A 21,714-nucleotide genomic window follows, 5' to 3' on the forward strand; every position below is an offset into this window, starting at 1 on the left:
CTAAGAATGACTATGTATATGGTCCTATATGCTTTGCAATGAGATTACTGTAGGTGGTTGGTTAATTCCCTCCACTAGATATAATCTGATTCTTCAGAATTTTCCATTGTCTCTCTAGTATTTTGCATTCGTGGATGATATGGTGTGTAGTTTGCTCTCCTAGGCTCCACAGGCACAATGGATCGTTTGCTAGTTTAAATCTCTCTCTCTCTCTCTCTCCCTGTGTGTGTGTGTGTGTGTGTGTGTGTGTGTGCGCGTGTGTATGTAAGATGTTCAGGTGAATGTGTGACAAACTTGGAGATATGATAGGTGGTGTCAAATGGAACAACTTTTGCTTAATAACCCCTATCTGACGACACTCCAGTATGAAGCTACATACTGTTGAAAGCAACGAATTTTCCCCATGACAGTTTTGACTCATCTCTTTTCTGTATTAAATGCCTGGAATTACAGTAACCTGCTGAATGTATCTCCATCTCTGGTTGCATAATACTAAGGAGTTTCAGTACTTTGTGTAAACATTATTTACTAGTTAGTTCTTACATGTACCATTACATTATGCTAGGAGAATGCAATATGTATGCATCTTTGTGTAAACATTCATTTGTCTAATGTACTACGTAGCTGTTAAACCTGCTGTTAGTTTTACATGTTCTCCTTTCCCTTTAGAATTTGCAATGGAGTGTTTCACAAATGCAGAACTTGCAGACATGCAATTATTCAGTCTCCTACTGAATACAGGATTGCAAGAGAGTGAATATCATAACTGCTCACCAACCAACCAATATTTTCAAAATAATTCCGTAATTATCTCGAATACATAATAAGCAGAAAATTTTATGATGATGTCTTTGCATGTTTGTGCAGAGACTTAACACACAGTACCAAACTTTCCAAATCGCATGATTTCTGTTAGCTACAACCAAATTTGTATTCAAAATCTCATATATGTAATGTCAGAGAATACAAACTTACCCTCCTTACGGATTTTATAAGTCTCGAGCATGCCCGCATGTGACGTCGGTAGCAAAATGGATGGCAGAACGATTGATGTGAGCAGTAGAAGTTAAAAGAATTTGCTATTTGCACCACCACCTGATGTTAAACACACAAAACAATTATACATCTTGATTACACAACTTATAACACTGTATCACTTCGGAATATGTATGATAAGACTTTCTTGTGTTAAATTCTAACATACCTTGTTTACATGTTTCGACCAATTTATGGGTCATCCTCAGAACTGGTTGTTGTTGGTCTTGGCGCCTCTTGTTCTGTTTCCTGTGAGGGTGCGTTCGTGTGATATAGTGTAGAGTCAAACAGTGTGTGTATTCTGAAATTGAGTTGTGTGTTGAGAATTTCGTTGGGGTGTGTTTTTGTGTCTCTGTATATTTCATATTGTTCTAATGTGTTTAGTTTCTGGCTTTTTGGTTGGATGTGTAGTATTTCCATGTCTGTGTTGATGTCTCTGTGGTTGTGGGTGTGGGTGTGGAAATACTTGACATGAAAGACATGGAAATACTACACATCCAACCAAAAAGCCAGAAACTAAACACATTAGAACAATATGAAATATAGACACACAAAAACACACCCCAACGAAATTCTCAACACACAACTCAATCTCAGAACACAACCACTCTTTGACTCTACACTATACCACACGAACGCACCCTCACAGGAAACAGAACAAGAGGCGCCAAGACCAACAACGACCAGTTCTGAGGATGACCCATAAATAGATCGAAACATGTAAACAAGGTACGTTAGAATTTAGCACAAGAAAGTCTTATCACACACATTCCGAAAACAATTATATTAATTTCAGTCTTTAACGTTAGGAAGCAAATAAAAATGCAAGTCTGAAAATTCAAATATTACAGACATTAATTTATGTAGACGTTTTGTTTGAATATCTTTCATTTACTGGTTCATGAAACTTGGTATCAGATCTTGTATAAAATGAGCTATTTTAAATAAAATTTAGTAATAATAGTTTATGTAAATAAAATGTGTTTTCTACACTAATTATATGCCACTGTGAACAAAATACTTAGATGCAGCTATGTTAAACAATAACATATGCATCTTTTGTGTACACTCTTAACAGGTCTATTAATTCAGTTGTACTTTAACAATGGTTGACCAATATTACTCACTCACAAAGTTCCGCATTACACTATTCATGCACTGGTTCCAGGATGATGTTAGTAGACGTACTGTGTTTTCAAAGCAGCCAAAAATCTAATTATACTGTACACACTAGAAAATAGCTACACATACTGAGTGATTCAGAAGGTATTAAATTTGTGAAATGCTGGGTAATAAAAGGTAATGTTATTTGAAATAAAGACTGTAAATAAAGAAACCCATTATGTAGAATAGTTTTCTAAATAATTACAGCTGAATTATTCAAACATACGATGTGAATTATCGTACATAGCAGCCTTTCTTTACCTGTCATACATCATGAATTGCCACGTGTCACAACAGCTGTTCAACAACACTGCCACGCATGCATCACTGTGGATGGAGAACACTAAACAGATCTTGTAAACAAAGGTAAGGCTCTGCAGTATGATGAATTTTCATACAGTACTGCTGGGATAAATGGATATTTTCTTTCTAACAGTAACAAAGTATTTAATAATAAAATTTTAAGTTGTTCTGATGTCATTACATTCCTAATTAAGTAACAGCAACTCCATGTAATGGAAATCGCATCATAATATCATTGCATTTCAAATTACACTTCAAAATATTGTATCTCTGAAATGATGTCGTATTTAAAAGAGAAAGTTATTTACATTTAATTTTCTTCTAGGACACAGCTGCAAAGAAATTTTCACCTGCCAATTTCTCACTTGTTCATTTGAACAACATGGTCAGGACCGCCTATTTTTCTCTTGTACATTTTCGTTTCATGGAGGTTAAAAAAAATGCTATGTTTTATTTAACGACACTCGCAACTGCAGAGGTTATATCAGCATTGCCGGATGTGCCAGAATTTTGTCCCGCAGGAGTTCTTTTACATGCCAGTAAATCTACTGACATGAGCCTGTCGCATTTAAGCACACTTAAATGCCATCGACTTGGCCCGGGATCGAACCCGCAACCTTGGGCATAGAAGGCCAGCGCTATACCAATTCGCCTACCATTCATGGAGGTCATGCTTGTTTCTTGACAATAACTGAACCAGTCAGCTACTGTACTCTTGCTAATGCAACGATCTCCAAAGGTAATGACAGATTGGACATAAGAAAACTTATGGACAAGAGGACATAGGAGATGCTATTTTTGTACTTTCGTGACATGTATCCTTGAATACAGACTGTGAACAACTTTTATGCCTTTTCTTTAATGAAAATATCTTGTATGTCCAGTTCTGTCTCGGTATAGGATGACAACATCACATTCCAAATACAGGAGCATCTCTGACCTACTCCCCAGCAGTCGATCTTTTTATAAGAACTGTATACTAATTCTGTCGCCTGAACACAGTAGAGGAAGATCTATCTTACTGATAAATCATTCCATTCTTGCATTTAAATGATAGAGCAACGTCACATTTTACAAACGTATAATTATTCTACATACAACTTCCACTCTATTTCCTTTCTCGATTTGAAAGGGACGAGACATCAGTTGTTTTCAAATCAAGCAGTAATACCTATAAAAGGGCCTAAGGTGAGAACATTTTGGAATTTTCATTGTATCTATTTCTCCTACATATAGCCTTCAAAATCACCTGTTATGCACATGCCTAGACATCATGTTGCCTGCACTGCAACACTCAACCCTTCTCAGACTTTCGTAAGTATGTGCATGCATACCACCATTTCTCTGTACTTACAGTACTTAGAAATTTACTGGGACAGTCATTTGCAAAATTCGTCCATAAATTTTTCTTTGTGAAATGTTGTAAAATAATTATGTTTGAATATATGCGTTTTTAGACTTTCATGGTGGAATACTCAAGAGCCTAACAGCATATTCTGAATCTCACCGGTCCGGTGGCATCAATGACGTCACATTGCAACAAAATAAGGAACAAAACTGCTGGAAGGATCGATGCTGTCATGGCGACTGTGTAAGTGGTTATCTGTGCTACGCTAGCAAAATTTTGCGAAATTTCCGTACTGCCATCTCGTTCAAAGAAAAGAGATCATAAACAACTTATTTCTTGAACCGGTAGTAATAACTGGTCCGTTGACATGTTCGCTCATAAGCCATTAACATATTGCTTTTACGTTGTGCTCATTACAAACAATACAGCAGAACTAAAGCAGAACACACCGCCCTGACACAACAGTGCACGATGTCATTCGTCTGCTAATTCCCGCCCTATACAAGAACCAATCAGATTCACTGATGGCGGCTGATGGAGACTGCCACCACCTCTGCAAGTTGATGGCACCGGTGGAGCACCAATGACGTCATCGGTGGAATTCGGAACACCGTGATGCCATCGGATTGCTCACCGGTGAGATTCGGAATACGCTCTAATTCTAATTACATTTGAACTTCAAATTTAAAATAAATTAGATAACCTACACATACACATAAAAATTCCTACTGTTAATAATCAACAACAGAACCCCAATTAAGTTCTTCTTCTTCATCAGGCTCTACAACTCTCAGATGAAAGTTTTGGCCTTCTCAACAGCTTTCTTCCATTCCTTATAGCTTCCAACTATCTTTGTCCTGTTTTCCACCTTCATCAATTTCAAATCATTCAGGACATCATCCTCCCATCTATTTTTTGGTCTACCCTGCTTTCTGTTAACTATTGGTTTCCATTTGTATATTTGTTTGACCAGTCTATTATTCTCCATTCTATTTATATGACCAAACCATCCTAATCTTAGCGATTTTATATGATTTATTACGTTCCTATTCTTTATCAGCTCATTCAGTTCACTGTTATATTTAATTCTCCATGTACCATCATTCATTTTAGTTGGACCAAAAATTTTCCTTAGTATTGCTCTTTCAAAAATTAGCAGTCTATGTTTTATGGAGTTTTTAAGGACCCATGTTTCACTGGTATAAGTTACTACAGGTCTTATTGTAGTACAGTATAACTTTAATTTAGACTGTTTAGGTATCAATTTACTTCTAAATAACTTCAGGTTGGCATGGTATACTTTGTTTCCCATTACAATTCTTTCCCTTATTTCTTCCTCAATGGTATTGTTGTTATTAACAGTTGATCCAAGATATTTGAAACTTGGTACTTGTTGAATCGTTGTATCATTTATTTTAAAATCTCCTAAATTTTCTCTCTTTGTGCTACATTTTAAGAATTTTGTTTTGTTCTCGTTAATTATCAATCCAAATTTCGTTGCCTGTTCTTTTAAATTGTTAAATGTTTCTATCAAAGCCGATTTTGTTCTTGCAGTTATTATTATGTCATCAGCATAAGCTATACATTGCCTTAGTTTTGTTGTAATGTTTCCCCTCATCTCCAGTTTGTCTCTAATTAAGTTAGAGCTTATATATTTTTAAATATCGTATGTAGTAATAATTCAACAGAAATTTTACTGCCTATGTCTCGTAATGACAATGAAAGAGAAAATTTTCATCTGATGAATGAATTGTATGAATAATACTGCTTTATTTTAAGTAAACAATAAGGTAACTCAAAGTTGAACAAGTAATTTCAAAAAGGTTGGGAAAAAAATCATCATCATCAATTGCTCCATGGATTAGTTGGACTGGTTGGCCTGTTTGTCTTCAGGAAATTGAAGCATAGACAGGTCCTTCAGACACATCTTGGGGCGTCCTCTGGATCGTCTACCTGTTGGCTTGTAATTAAATATTTTGTTTGGGGTCATTCTTTCTTTATGTCGAAACCAATTTGTTCTGTATGTTATAATTTTGTTGTAAATATTTTCTACATAATGCTTGTCTAATTTCTCCATTTCTGATGCTATCAAAAGGGTATCCACCTGAGGGTTGGAGTAGTCTCATCTCAGCAGCTTCAATTCTTCTTAATAAAACTGAGTTTTTGTTAGCATCCAAATTTCAGATCCTTACAAATATGCTAGTAAAGCTAATGTTTTGTAAAATTTTAAGATAATGTCTGGTTTAAATTTCTGAAGCAGTATTCTTTTCATTGCTCCTAAGACCTGAGGAAATTTTTCTGATTTATTTTGTATGTCTCTAGAAATAATATAACAGATGTTGCAACCAAGATAATCGAAGGAAGTTAATTATTCTATTATTTGATTATTTATTACAATTTTAAATTCTTGAGATTTACCTCATAAAAGCCAAAGCTTCATTTTTTCTGTGAAGATAAAGAGTTTATTTCAATTCACCATAATGCAAAATAACTGCATGAAGTTAAATAATGAAAAATACAAAGAAGAAAATACAGAGAAAAGGTATACCTTCATCCATGGCATATTTTTTGCAGTGTCATCTGTGTCGTTACTGTCACTTGGGCTCTCAGGTGGTTGATCATCACTCAGGATTCCAGGAGACTCCTCTCCACTGACTTCTCCCCCTCCACCCTGTTCTGATGTGTCACTTCGATCTGACAGTGAGCTCACTTTTCTTTTTGACTGTACTGAGTCAGTGCGTTTGACTAAAAAAAAAATAATACATATTAATGTTATGCAAGGTTTCTCTTCAAATCATTAAGTATACAGTAAAAACCCCAATAAGACACTGTCCAAGGGACCGCGTATTAGGCGGGTATACTAATTTTGACTTATATACAGTATCTATCAGCATTTTTCTTTATTGAAATACATGATTCATGAAAGGTAATACAGTATTACTCTATTATACAGAGTGTTTCCGAGGTGGTGTTACAAACTTTCAGGGATGATGGTGAGGGCTCATGTATCAATTTGAGATAAGGAACCCTGGTCCGGAAATGACCAAGTCGAAAGTTACAAGCAAAAATAGTTGTGTGGAAATGAAATAATTTTATTCCTCTGTACACCTTATTTATGTGTATTTATCTCTACATCTTACACATACTGTATTCATCTGACATTGTTTATGTTTTCTACTTACATTATTCCATTCAGTGCGCTGTCTGAGGTATGGGGACAGGAAACTACACTAAAGCAATGCAGATAGCGTAATGTGTAATGGACATGGTCGGTCCTGATATGCACTTCTGTAGTCAGCAGTGTATGTGTACAAGTTGCAGTGTCCAGTCAATCAGTCATAGTGAAATGGAGGAGTACACAAGAGTGGAATAAGCAGACCTGATTTTCGAATACGGATGAGCCAATGGGAACAGTAGACAAGCTCACAGATTGTATCGGACCAAGTACCCACATAGGAGATATCCGGCCCATACCATTTTTCCACGACTGTTCCAAAAGTTAAGGGAAGGAGGGCACTTGGTGCCAAATTACAATTCCATTTCCACACAACTATTTTTGCTTATAACTTTCGACTCAGTCATTTCTGGACCAGGGTTCCTTATCTCAAATTGATACATGTGCCCTTCCCCATCATTCCTGAAAGTTTGTAACACCACCTTGGACACACCCTGTATAATTACTGTATTGTATGTCAAAGACATTTACAATACAGTATGTACTCTACTTAATTCTTTCGAAAAAATGTCATTTATAGTTGTTTGCCGTATGCATGTTCTCCAAGTCCTCATGTTTACCACACTTCACTTTCCTGTGCTTATATCCTCCCGACGTCGCAGCTGCAGTGATTGAGTCGCGATTTTTTATCATCATCCTTAATGTCGATGATGGGATTCCTAATGAATCAGAGAGATGTTTCTGATTAACAGTAATGTTTTCATCGTACTTTCGTAAGATTTTCAATTTTTCCAACACAGAAAGCGCTTTTCGTTTAATACTCATAGTAATCACACTCACAGACACTTCAATACACTAAGGACAACAAACTGCCCAGCAAAAATTTCCAGAATTTTATTACGACTGAGTGAGGAATGTTGTCTGAAAGAGAGGGTTAGCAAGAGGGTGGGGTATTGTACAGTATGAACGTTTCAGTGCGCAGGTAAAGGGTTGAATACCAGTATTTTTCACGTTAATAGCACCAGTGAGTTCAATGGCCAAAATGTTTCATTGCTGCTACAGTACATTGCTGAAAATTACATCGAAAATATTCCACAAAAATAGCATATTATGCTGGACTTGAGCGCAACAAATGGGGTATTTTATAAAGTCATTATATATGAAATGTGCTGGGACCAGACAAAAAGGCGTATTAAGGCTGATTCACAATAAACTGGGAACGAGAACTAGAATGAGAATTGGAAATGGAGGACGTGAAAGTGAAGATTTTTTATTCACAATAAACCAATAACGGAAACGGCTATGCATATCGATATGTATGACAATGATATGTAAAGTCGATATTATGCAATCTGATGTTATATGTGTATAATTGACCAATGACGTTTTCTCTCATGAGAACAAACCAGCCAACATAAACACAGGTTAACCAACTTCAGAATTTATGACACAAAATATTTAAGAATTCAATTCATATGATAATCTGGTCGCATATACATATATTGAAAGTGATTCTACTGAATTTTCGAGTTAGTTAGAGACCATGCATGAAGAAGAAATTGTCATAGCCTCCGTGCCACAAAATACACGACAATCAAATAGCTTTATCATGACAACAGAATGAATATAGTAGGCTGCGAAACTTGGGCAACCTCACGTTCCCATTCCCGGGCTCCGGCAATTTTCTCGTTAATTGTGAATGGTCACATTTAAATATATACATTTTAACAATTTTTCCGTTCTCGTTCTGGTTCTCATTTCCAGTTTATTGTGAACCAGCCTTTACATGGGATAGTGTAATAAGCAGGCGTGTCTTATCGAGGTTTTACTGTATTATCTTTAAACCATGTCTGTATCCAAATGTACATCAACTTACAATCACAGTCCAGAATGTCTTTTGCCTCTTTGCCAGTACGTCTGAGTTTCAGACTTCGCCTCTTGAATGAGCCTGTCGTGGCCCCAGCTGTTCCTCTCCGAAGAAGAAATGGGCGTCCAGGAGCTGGTGGTCGACGGCCCTTCTTCTCTTCGATAGCCTGATTCTCCTCTCCCTGAAAATTTAGCAACAATAATGCCACACTACACATAGGAGATATTTTCTTTATAACTGCTGTAACAAATGCCAAACTGTTTGAACTGTAACGGTTTATTTATTATTGAATACGAATAAAGGGCAATCAGCAGATATGGCATTACCAAAGAATACTGAACAAAACTCAATAAAGAAATATTATAAATTTATTAATTTGTCCTACAGAATAATATCTGTAATATTGACAATTAATATTTGAGGAGAAAAATTCGCTTAATTGTCAACATTAGAGATATTATTCTGTAGGACAAATTAATAAATCTATAGTATTCTCATAGCTGCAGTGCATATATTTGTACAGATTACTGTGCACATAACTGTGGAATCCCGGCCAAACAAGTCACTCAGCTGAGTGCGCTCCTAGTATAATGGCAGTTGACATTGGACATACACGTCAACATATATGCCTAACTTGGAGTCAGGCCACAAAGGGAAACATTGAAGGAGGAGGGTTCGGTCTGGTGCTGGGGATTGAATTCGGCGTAGCTCAATGGTAAGAGCGCTTGGTATGTAGAACCAAGGACTCCGGTTCGATCCCCGGTGCCGGAGCGAATTTTTCTCCTCAAATATTAATTGTCAATAAAGAAAGGTTAGCCTACTCTTTAATTTGATCTGCCACAATTGCAGTAACAGTGAAAAGAAATTTTTGTCGGACCTGTCCTGTCATGGTTGTATCACTACAGAAGTTTCTGCCAGTAATAGTCAATAGAAATTGTGCTCTAACCTGCATTGTCACTGTTGTGTTGCTACTGCCCTCTGACTCATTGTCTGGTTCGTGAAGAACGAAACTGATCTTGCGCTCACATTGAAGGGCTAGAATTAGAAATCAGGTGAAAAGAAACTGTACAGATACGGAATTAAAATTTGAAGCGAGTCTTGATGGGAGTCCACCAGTATGTAGACAACAATATCGCATGAATGTATGCAAGTAGCATATATACAGGGGCTCTTGTTTACTGCACATGCAGTGAAACTAATACAATGAGAGCTTCAATTTTTATTTCTGCATCTGTACAAATAAAAATATGATGAAGCCACCGCCGCCGCCGCCGCCACCACCACCACCACCACCACCACCACCACCACCACCACCACCACCACCACCACCTGTTCGAACCTCGGCTAAATTTGTATCATTTCGGGGGTGCTGCTTGTGGCGGGGAGGTGAGGATGGATTTTCTTGCTTTATCCCCTCCAGAATTAATCCCATCCAACTTTTACCAGTCTTGTTAGGTACACAGAAGATGCCTTTCTTGGAAATAACGAAACCACGTTTTTTGCAGGCTTCTTTTATTTTCACTAAACTGTACTTGGCATTGAAAAGAATTGCAATGTACTCTTCCCAAAAAGGCCCGATTTTCTTGGTTGTTGCTGCTGTGAGACACCGTGCACTCTGACTATGAAATCACTCACTACTGGTCCGTCACCTCTTACCACAGTTCAGATGTCGTGTGACTCCTGACGCATATTACATCATTCAAAATTCGTTTTCAGAGATTGAAAACCCTGTATTATTATTATTATTATTATTATTATTATTATTATTATTACTATTGTGACAGCGACGTGAGATTCGAACTCACGACCAGCAGAAGGAAGTGCAAGGTCGGCCGGCGCGGAGGTTGCGCGTGCATCTACTTCCTGTAGCATGTGCTATGGTGGGGAGAAAGGGGAAAGAGCGACTGCGGCAGAGAGAGATATATGGATGATTCGAGAGGGGAATCTTTCGCGAACTCTCGAGAAACTATGGCTTAGTTATAAATACAACGCGCAAGTGAAGGCAAGTTCATTCAGCCCGTCAGTTAGCCAGTGTTGTTGAAGTCAGTGGAGAGCAAGCCAGACAGTCTTGTGTAGCAGTGAAGCCAGCTTCGAGACCCAAGCGCGACTTGAGTTGTGTCCGTAACTGTGGACCCTGAAGCCCGGAGTTCGAGTGCAGTGGACCGCAGTTGGGGGACCTGAGTTCAAAGTGCAGCAGATCGTCTCTGAAGGTCTGGGGTTCGAGATTCTGTGAACGCGTGTGACTGAGCTAGAAGAACTAGCCAAGACAAACGAGCTGTGAACTGAGAACTGACAGTTCTGTGTTGTAAATAGTGCTTTGTGAATATTAGTTAAGATTAACAGTTCACTGTTGTTAACAGTCCAAGTAAATTGTCATTGTCGTTTGTGGAGTGCAATAATGAACGCTGTGTTGCTGTGCGGAGAGCAAATCCCATTGTTGACAGGAGTGAAATTAAATTGTAGAGAGTGATAATTATTGTTGAGATAATAAAATTACATTGTTGTTCAGTATAAAAATTTACACTATTATTATCATTTGCACTTCCAATTCACTGTGGGCTAAAGTACCTTTACTTTTTAACTTTGCTCTAGAGTATGCCATTAGGAAAGTTCAAGATAATAGAGAGAGTTTGGAATTGAATGGGTTACATCAGCTACTTGTCTATGAGGATGACGTGAATATATTAAGAGAAAATCCACAAATGATTAGGGAAATTACGGGAATTTTACTTGAAGCAAGTAAAGAAATAGGTTTGGAAGTAAATCGCGAAAGACAAAGTGTATGATTATGTCACGTGACGAGAATATTGTACAAAATGGAAGTATAAAAATTGGAAATTTATCCTTTGAAGAGGTGGAAAAATTCAAATATCTGGGAGCAACAGTAACAAATATAAATGACACTCGGGAGGAAATTAAACACAGAATAAATATGGGAAATGCATGTTATTATTTGGTTGAGAATATTTTATCATCCAGTCTGCTATCAAAATATCTTGAAGTTAGAATTTATAAAACAGTTATATTACTGGTTGTTCTTTATGGTTGTGAAACTTGGACTCTCACTTTGAGAGAGGAACATAGGTTAAGGGTGTTTGAGAATAAGGTACTTAGGAAAATATTTGGGGCTAAGAGGGATGAAGTTACAGGAGAATGGAGAAAGTTACACAACACAGATCTGCATGCACTGTATTCTTCACCTTATATAATTAGGAACATTAAATCCAGACGTTTGAGATGGGCAGGGCATGTAGCACGTATGGGCGAATCCAGAAATGCATATAGAGTGTTAGTTGGGAGGCAGGAGGGAAAAAGACCTTTGGGGAGGCCGAGACGTAAATGAGAAGATAATATTAAAATGGATTTGAGGGAGGTGGGATATGATGGTAGAGACTGGAATAATCTTGCTCAGGATAGGGACCGATGGCGGGCTTATGTGAGAGCGGCAATGAACCTCTGGGTACCTTAAAAGCCAGTAAGTAATTATTATTATTATTATTATTATTATTATTATTATTATTATTATTATTATTATATACTGTAATTGGCCTTGTGCTGTTGTTTCGCACATTAATATTCTAAATAAATAAATAAATAAAAGTTTTTTATTATTATTATTATTATTATTATTATTATTATTATTATTATTGTTATTATTATTATTATTATTATTATTATTATTAATATTATAGAAGCCAGGCAAGTCAACTACTTCTTCCTTCTTATTACCATTCTGTGACATATACATAGAAACATTTTAATAACAAGACTGTTAACTTGCAACAGGTAAGTCCAAAAATATACTCTGTGGTTTTGGTAAAAAAATGTTGTCAGAAATCCAAAACACATTTTTAACAATTTACCTTACCTGGGTCTCTGTCCCCTGCAATGGACTGCAGACTCTGTGCAGACGTCTGTGAGTGCCCCATAGACGACAATGCCATGCTCCATCTACGATTAGCTTCACGGCTGTACACCCTCTCCCAGGGAGGATGACGATCTTTAGTAGATGATCTGGAGGACTTCGGTAATGTCTGATATGTCTCGCGAAGGAATGCTGTTATTTCTAACAGCAGGATGCAGGCCAGTAGCCTGAGAGCAATTGGACATTCCAAGCCGTATAGATTGACACTAGCTACAAAAAATAAGTTCACATAAGCATTAATAAATAATAAATATATGTTTTATAATTTGCTACAAAGGAGAAAAATATGCCTGTCGCGTTTATTTTCAAAAACAATATCTAAATTTTTTAAAGTAAAAAAAAAAGTATAAAAGCTTTAAAAACTTCATCATCATCATCATCATCATCATCATCATCATCATAACCATCATCGTTTGGGCCATTTGGTCCGTTCCTTCTCAGAGAAATTGATCTTCCCATCTATTGTAAGGTCTACCTATACTCCGTTGTCCAACTGGAGTAAGATTCAAAAGTAATTTTGGGAACCTGTCTTCATGCATACGTTAAAATACATTCTTTCCAGTCTTCTTTACATTGTAATAATTTGTCATTGAGGTTAAAAATCTTAAGTTCAGCACGTATGTCTTCAGATCTTTTATGATCTAAGGGAGTAAACCCCGCAACCAATCTCAAAAATCTCATCTCTGCAGCCTCTATCTTCCTTCTGTCTGATTTATTCGAAGTCCAGTTCTCACTGCCATATGTGAGGATAGGGACTGACATAACTTTATAAAACTTAAGTTGTGTGGACTTCAAAGTTTTACGTCCTAAGATCCTTCTTATAGTGCCACACATTCCTTGGAACTTATTCACTTTATAAGTTATATCGTTTTTCTGGCAGTATGATACATTGCACCCTAGGTAATTGAAGGAGTTAACTTTTTCGATTATTTTACCTTCTATGACTATTTTAGCTCTTAAATGGTATTTACCTATGAAGGCCATAGTTTTGGTTTTGGCTGATGATATCTTTAAATTATATTCATTTATTATATTTATAAGTTTATTTGTTGCTAATTGCAAACTGTCTTCCGAAACATTGAAAACTTCATAGTGTTAAAATTTATTAAAGAAGTTAAAAAAGGGAATATAGGTTACTTTGCAATTCTAAATGAGGCAGTACAGCAAGTGAACAGCTTCATATACTTGGGATGTACTACATTATAAGCAGTAATATGAGCTGCTGCCAGGAAGTCAAAAGGAGGATAGCAATGGCCAAGGAAGCTTTCAATAGAAAAAGAAGCATCTTCTGCGGACCTCTGAAAAAAAGAACTAAGGAAGAGACTAGTTAAGTGCTTTGTATGGAGTGTGGCATTGTATGGGGCAGGAACATGGACAATACGACGAAATGAAGAGAAGAGAATAGGAGCATTTGAAATGTGGATATGGAGAAGAATGGAATGTGTGAAGTGGACAGACAGAATAAGAAATGATGCTGTGTTGGAACGAGTGGGTGAAGAAAGAATGATGCTGAAACTGATCAGAAAGAGGAAAAGGATTTGGTTGAATCACTTGCTGACGAGAAACTGTCTACTGAAGGATGCACTGGAAGGAATGGTGAATGGGAGAAGAGTTCGGGGCAAAAGAAGATATCAGATGATAGATAGACGACATTAAGATATATGGATCATATGAGGAGACGAAGAGGAAGGCAGAAAATAGGAAAGATTGAAGAATGCTGGGTTTGGAGTGAAACGCCCGCCCTTGGGCAGAACACTGAATGAAATATAATGAAATGAAATGGAATGAAATGAAGTGTCTTGTTATGCTGTCCAACAGTTTCAGAGTCATTTCATCCATTTTTAGCAGATACACTGTTGCTTGTTTGTGTCTTCCAATTTGTATATCACTGTGGGTGGGAGTGTCAGTGTATGATAGTGGGAGGAAGTGAGGTTAACTGGGTATGGACATAGGAGGATATGGGAATGTCTATGTGTTGTCTAGTATAATGTCAAAAGTGTATGTGAATTGAAGTTCAGCTGAGTATTAAGTATATTTTGTCTGTGTAATTTCGTATCTTCGTAGATTTCATATTGTTCTAATATATTTAGTTGTATGCTTTTTGATGCTATGTGTAGTTGTTTTAATTATGGTTGGCTATGACAATATGTTCTGCACAGTTCGAACTATCATGGTTGTAGTATTGCCTTTATGCATTCCTTATATTTAGTCTGAAGTGATCTACCTGTAGGCATCCCCATATCCTCCCATCTCCATACGCAGTTACCCCACCTCGTGACTGAAGTGCCGGGATTTTGTCCTGCAGGAGTTCTTTTGCATGCCAGTAAATCTGCTGACATGAGAATGTCGCATTTAAACACACTTAAATGCCATCGACCTGGGCCGGGATCGAACCCGCAACCTCGAGCATAGAAGGCCAGCACTATACCAACTACGCTACTCCCACCATTGCACCCAGACACCCCCACCCTAGAGTGACATGCAAGCCAGAACAGTTCATCCACTGAAGACAGAGGAAACGACTCTGAAATGTCTGTATGGCATGTATAAGGTACATTACCTCATCTCACTACATCTCGCCAAAAAATTGTAAAAAAATTGTAATTGTAATCTTGTAAAATTTTGACTTGTTTCACATCTTAATGCTTCATTGCTAATGTAAGATCTATGGAATACAATAAATGAAATGAAAATGAAATTAACTTTCTTTTTAAACAAATTTTAACACTGTGAATTTCTTAAAGATTTGAAGTTTTCTGACTTTTATTATATTTAAATATTAATCGTTATAAAGTGCATCGATAAAAAATTTCTTTTTGTTGAAATTTTCTGCAAGCAATAACAACAGTATAAAGTAAAATTCATTGGGACAGTTTAATTGATTCTGGTAGTACTGAGAAACTAGGATGGCCATGTTATATAAAGAGATAGCTTAGAGGCCTTCCGGTTTGGATTAAGCAGACATAGTGGACCCTTCAGGTCTGACAGTAGCGCCTATATTACCCCGATAATGGCACTTGTTAGAAGTTCCTAAATGTTGGACACTTACTGATACTGCAATGAAAGAATTGAGTTCTTATGTTTCTAGTAAAGCATAAGAAAGTTAAAGGGCTAAAGTACAATGTTGCAGCCAACAGCACTTCCCATCTCTTCATCCTGGAGGCAGAACGAAGGCAAGCAGGCAGGGATTTTGCATTCATTACTGATAAACACGGAAGTGTTTAAAATTCTATAACAACCGCTCTAAGGATCTGTGTGGCAACATTGTCTTCATTTGTCTTGTAGAACCAGAAAGGCGAGTGTTAAATTCGGTTTCTATTCGCTGGCCTTTCTTAGTAGCAAGTAGAAGGGAGTTAAAAATAATTCTTACAGAGCTATCAGAAATCGGTTCTTTCCTTGCGACAACTTTAAGGGGTTAGGTACAGCTTACAGCAGTAAAATTTTTGGAAATATTCAACATTTTTTCCCTCCATTACTGTAACTTATCTTGTACAAGAGGCTAATAAAAATCGGTATGTGTAAAACACTATCCTTCTGCTATATTAAAACAATATTTTTACGATTTAAAAAAATTATTTATATATATATTTTTTCAAAATTCAAAATGGTGGCAGTTTACTGTGGAGTGATGAAGCGTTTCCCTCACAACTTGTAAAAAACTTGTTAACTTTTTCATGTTCTCTCTCTTTTATTTTATTGCTGAAACTCATGTTTACAATATCATGCTCTTTCAACCACATTCCTTAACAAATAATATTTTTTTTATTTTGTGTTGGAAGAAAGTACTGATATTTGACCATTTTTTAAAAATGAATTCATTTTTTATCAGACAATCTATCAAAGGTAGAGAAGTGATCTTGCATCATATTGTAGATGACAGGCATAAATACACACAAAATATTTCATCACAGAATGTTGGATAGTTTTTTAGTTATGTGGGAAACGCTTCATCACTGGACAGTGAAGTGAATTTTGAAAACAAATAAGTAAATATTTTTTTTCTAAATCGTAAAAATATTTTTTTCATATAGCATAAGGACAGTGTTTTACACATACTAATTTTCATTATTGTACAAGATACAGTAATGGAGGAAAAAAATGTTGAATATTTCCAAAATTTTACTGCTGTAAGCTGTACCTAACTCCTTAAGTCGAAACACATGGTGTAAAATTCAAAAGTTTCTTCTGAAAGAATATTACCCATTTAACACATATTTTCTATGTTCATTAAATAAAGCACAAAATAAATAGTACATATCTGAATAAATGCATTTTATGCAGAACTATTTAACAGTTATTTTACACAGATTGCGGAGACTAGGGGAAGGCAGAAAAGAGGTAAGAATGGAGAATGCTGGATTTGTAGTGAAGAACCTGCCCTTGGCACGAAAACTATGAATGAACACATTACAGTGAAACCTGTCATTTACGGACATCGAAGGGACGTAACAATCTGTCCGCATCTGGGAGGTGTCCTTTATTGGGAGGGAGGCTCTCCAATCTAACAATAAATTTATAATATGCATTATGTATCCCTTCACGCTTTAAATTAAATGTATTACTGCAGTTTAATTCTAAATACAGTATACTGTACTACAGTAAATTCTTTGCAACTTTAACTGCAGTAGATAAGATCGAAAAAGGAAAATACAGTACTGTGCCAAGCAATTTTATTCTAGGTCTACAGTTGTGCAATACTGTAATTTACAGTTTTCTAATTAACCTTTAAGTTCAGATGCTATGTCTCTCGAAACAGTACAACTGATTGAAGTGAAGAGAATAATCCTATTAATCTAACATGTATCAAATACAATTTCACGATCACGGGAACCTTGGACCCATCAGACAGCTTAAATTTTATGACTTTGTTTATCCACCCACTTCCAGCTAACAAGGGGTAGCCAGCGGGCTAGTGGTAGTCTACGAGACGCTTAGTGTCTTCTTTCATGTTAAGGAATTACAGTACAGTTCTCAAAACTAAATTTTTCATTTTTGTAACACATTAGGTCTTGAAATCCAAGTTCTGTCCACAGTCAGGAGATAAAGCAAGCTTTAGGACTGTGAAACAGATGTCCGTGTCTGTGTCTGAGTGTGTCCATAAACGAGAGTTAAATTTATCATTATTTCTATATTATTTCAGTTGGGACATAAAAATCTGTCCATATATGAGGAGTGTCCGTATCTTGAGGGTGTCTGTAAGGAGAGGTTTTACTGTATATAAATTTGAGTGAAACAAGCTGAATAAAAGCTGAGTCGGATAACTTATCAACTAGTAACAATGTAATGCAGCTCTGTTCCTTGGGTACATATTGCATGAAAAAACTGTACCAAAGGCCACACTGTAATTAATAGAAACAAACGAAAAGTAAAGTGAAGGGACGAACTAGTAATTGAATAAAGACATAAATATGCAATTAAAAATAAAACAAAAACAAAAATGCTACACATACATCTTCACACACTATGATTCCAGACCTTCATCCAAAAAATCTTCTTCCTCATCTTCCATTAGAAGCTCTTTCTGACGACATTCTTCTGTAACCATGGAAACAATGTTGGCAACATGTTGTTTGTCCTCATTTACCATTTCTTCCAATCTTGCACCAAGTGCCTAAAAAAGGAAGATATGTGTATGTATGTGTGCCCACATATGTATACAATTGTAATTATAATTGTAATTGTATTCTTAATATTGTAGTTGTAATCCCCTGGTAGAGGGGAAGAGAAGGCCTGATGGCATTATCTCTACCAGGATGAATGAATGAATGAATGAATGAATGAATAAATGAATAAATAAATTAATTAATTAATTAAATGAATAAATAAATAAATGTATCAAGGTGTCCTAAAGGTTTGGCTCAAACTTGTGAACACACAGAGAGGGTGAATTAGAAATAATTTTTGAATAGGAACCCACGTCTTCTAATACCAAAATGACGTGCTATAAGATATTTAAATATCAGATCATCTAAAGTTCGTATCAAGATTTCAAAGAAATCGCTTGCAAAACTTCACTTGGTTTGTGCAACTTAATTGGATGTCTACTGAATATTTTGAATTTTGTTATTTTGAAAATTGTAATGGACAGTTCTGCTTCTGACTTCCAACTTTGGTTTAACATAATCTTTAGATTAACTGTATTTATAAAACTGGGCCTAAGAAGATATATAATTTTCTGGTGTAAATAATTTAACGGCACTCATTACTAGGGAGCGGATTTTTATGTGCTAAAAAATTTAAATATATTTATTTTTTATGTGCTAAAAGTACGAAAATATTTGCTAAAAATAAAGAAATATTTTTTTTTAAATATGGCAAAAATACCTTACTTAGCTTGGAAAAAAAAAATATTACTATGTACTCAACAATCACACTTGAGTGCTAGTAGCTGGCCGAGAATTGCAGTGAACAACAAAGGTCATCTCCAAATTCTCCATCACAAATGCATGCCGATTATCTCTGAACAACGACTTATACTGTGAAAACGATCTTTCCACATCACAGGACGTCAGGCGTGCATATTTAAAGAGAGAAATGTCACAAACACAAACACCGTCAATTTCACCTACAGGCACACCCTCCAATACTTGAGCAACTTCACACATTTTTTTATATCCACTGTTTTTCCCAAACACATTCTGGAATTTGTCCCTTAGTACTTCTGAACCTGGTAGCAAGTCTAGTGTAATTTGCACGGCACGCACCTCCCTGTTTCAGACAACAGGTTTTTGGATGTATCGAGTTTTTATATGGTGTCACACAAAAAGCTTAGATTTGCTAATAGGAAAGCCAAATAGTTTTTGAACAACCATCTTTCAGTATATCTTGATGGATATCAATTGACGAAGCCCGATAACAGGGAATCACAACAAGATAATATATATTGCCTTGCGAGAGGCGAGAGATTTGTTTAAATTAAATAATGTTCATACCCAAGCTCTTATCTGTTGTGTTTCACAAACAAAGCGTGAAATGAAATCATCTTCAGCAACAATAAACATTCCTAATTATGTGTCCATGTTAATTTATTCTCTAACAGTAACATTGATATGCTGCCTAGCAGTTCTCAGAAGTTGAGGCGATACTATTACGAAAATGGATCAGGGATACACCACACAGCGCTTAGAAACACGAAGTAACCAAGAATTCTTAAAAAAGATAACGTACTTCTGAGTGATATAATTGGTTTAGTTTTAAAATATTTAAAATTTCTTGTAAAAAAAATATTTAAGTAAAAAAAAACTCCAAGATTTATGTGTTTATAATAGATTTCCTGAAAATATGTATTTACATAATTTTTTTGTGAAAATATGTGTTTTTATGTGAAATAAAATTCGGGTTTTAAATTTTAAACTTCATATTCGGAATTTTTAACTTTGTTAATTGCGTTTTATCACACGCAAAAAGAATTTTAATTACATCGCTCCTTACTCATTACTAATGGGTGAACCATACCTCTGCCCATTGATGAAACAACTTTCCAGCGGTCCTTTGCAGAACATGTGTGCGTCGCAATCCAGAGGGAGCTCCTCTATTTCCCATAGGTCCTGATGGTCTGAAGATAGGGAAGTTCAATTTCATCCAATTCGGCCACTGTCCTTTATTGCAACAATGAACAAAGTAGGAGCATTCCAGAAAGAGAGCAGCTCTCGACACGACTGGAGCATGTGGCTGCAAATCACACATAATTATGTTTTTATTAACTTTACGAGTAGTGCACAATACCTGTAACATCTGATACCTTACATACCAGATCCAGGGCTGCAGCTAATAGATGTGGATCAGGCACGGAACCAGGCTGACATGTTTCCAGCAAGAAAGAAAACCTCAACATTCCATTATAAACAGGGACGATTGAGACTAGTTTCCTTTCCTTCAGTACGACGAATTCTGACTCTCGTGAATGATCTCCCACTTCCAAGGAATTACGACGACTTAGGTCTATGAACAAAAAGAATTATAAATTTTTATGATATGAAATCGGTAGGTAGATATTAGAAATAAATATCAAGCAGTTACTCAATATAAGACTATTAATAAGTTACTTATTAAAAGTAAATCAAAAGCAAATTTATGGTAACAAATTATATAAAGGTTTGGTGAGAGGGCATCCAAAAAATTTGTCACTATCAGGTATATCTCTGACCTAGATACACAATGCATGCAAAAGGACATTAAGATCGGTAGTTTTTTCTTCTGCATTGTGACTTGAAATTTGCCTATAAAAGTTTTCACTTTTTTAAAATTGTAATCATTGATTTGAATTAGCAAACTCTGAAGGTACAATGCGTTCGTAACTTGGCCGGACCACTAAAACATTCAAATTTGAAAATTGTACTTTCAATAATTGTTCCTTTTAAAATTATTCATGTTTATTTTTTATTTCATCATCCTTAATTAAAAGTTCTTGTTTATTTCATCATCCCCAATTAAAACTTTTCTAAAACTTGTATATATATTATTTAGGTTATGTTATAATGGTCCGGCCAAGCTACAAACGCACTGTATAAGATCTATGCTGCATTATTTGGCACAACTTCCTATGCAAGATACAATCACGAGACAAAGACGTTGGAGATAATTTTAATAATGTAATATTATATACTTTTTAAAAGACTTGCTCGTTGAGTTTACTTTGAACTGCCTAATTAAAACTTTTCTAACACTTGTTTATATTATTTAGGTTATGTTATAACAGTCCGGCCGAGCTATGAACGCACTGTATAAGATCTATGCTGCATTATTTGGCACAACTTTCTATGCAAGATACAATCACGAGACAAAGTCGTTGGAGATAATTTTAATAAAGTAATATTATATACTTTTTAAAAGACTTGCTTGTTGAGTTTACTTTGAACTGCCTAATTAAAACTTTTCTAACACTTGTTTATATTATT

The 21,714-nt window shown here is 35.9% G+C and overlaps 1 protein-coding gene across 7 annotated transcripts in view; it reads right to left on the minus strand.

The window, feature by feature from the left end:
• Window positions 1-21,714, minus strand: part of LOC138708093 (protein unc-80 homolog) — a 240,615-nt gene that overhangs the window by 24,225 nt on the left and 194,676 nt on the right. For all 7 annotated transcript variants that reach the window (XM_069838258.1, XM_069838261.1, XM_069838260.1 and 4 more), the window contains 8 exons: window positions 20,568-20,758; window positions 20,273-20,488; window positions 18,293-18,428; window positions 12,761-13,027; window positions 9,839-9,927; window positions 8,902-9,073; window positions 6,399-6,595; window positions 976-1,095 (listed from right to left, as the gene is read on the minus strand). In XM_069838258.1, coding sequence (XP_069694359.1) covers window positions 976-1,095; window positions 6,399-6,595; window positions 8,902-9,073; window positions 9,839-9,927; window positions 12,761-13,027; window positions 18,293-18,428; window positions 20,273-20,488; window positions 20,568-20,758 — 1,388 coding nt within the window. The remainder of the gene's footprint in view (window positions 1-975; window positions 1,096-6,398; window positions 6,596-8,901; window positions 9,074-9,838; window positions 9,928-12,760; window positions 13,028-18,292; window positions 18,429-20,272; window positions 20,489-20,567; window positions 20,759-21,714) is intronic.

Source organism: Periplaneta americana, chromosome 10, assembly GCF_040183065.1.
Source record: "Periplaneta americana isolate PAMFEO1 chromosome 10, P.americana_PAMFEO1_priV1, whole genome shotgun sequence".
In the NCBI taxonomy this organism is placed as follows: domain Eukaryota; kingdom Metazoa; phylum Arthropoda; class Insecta; order Blattodea; family Blattidae; genus Periplaneta; species Periplaneta americana.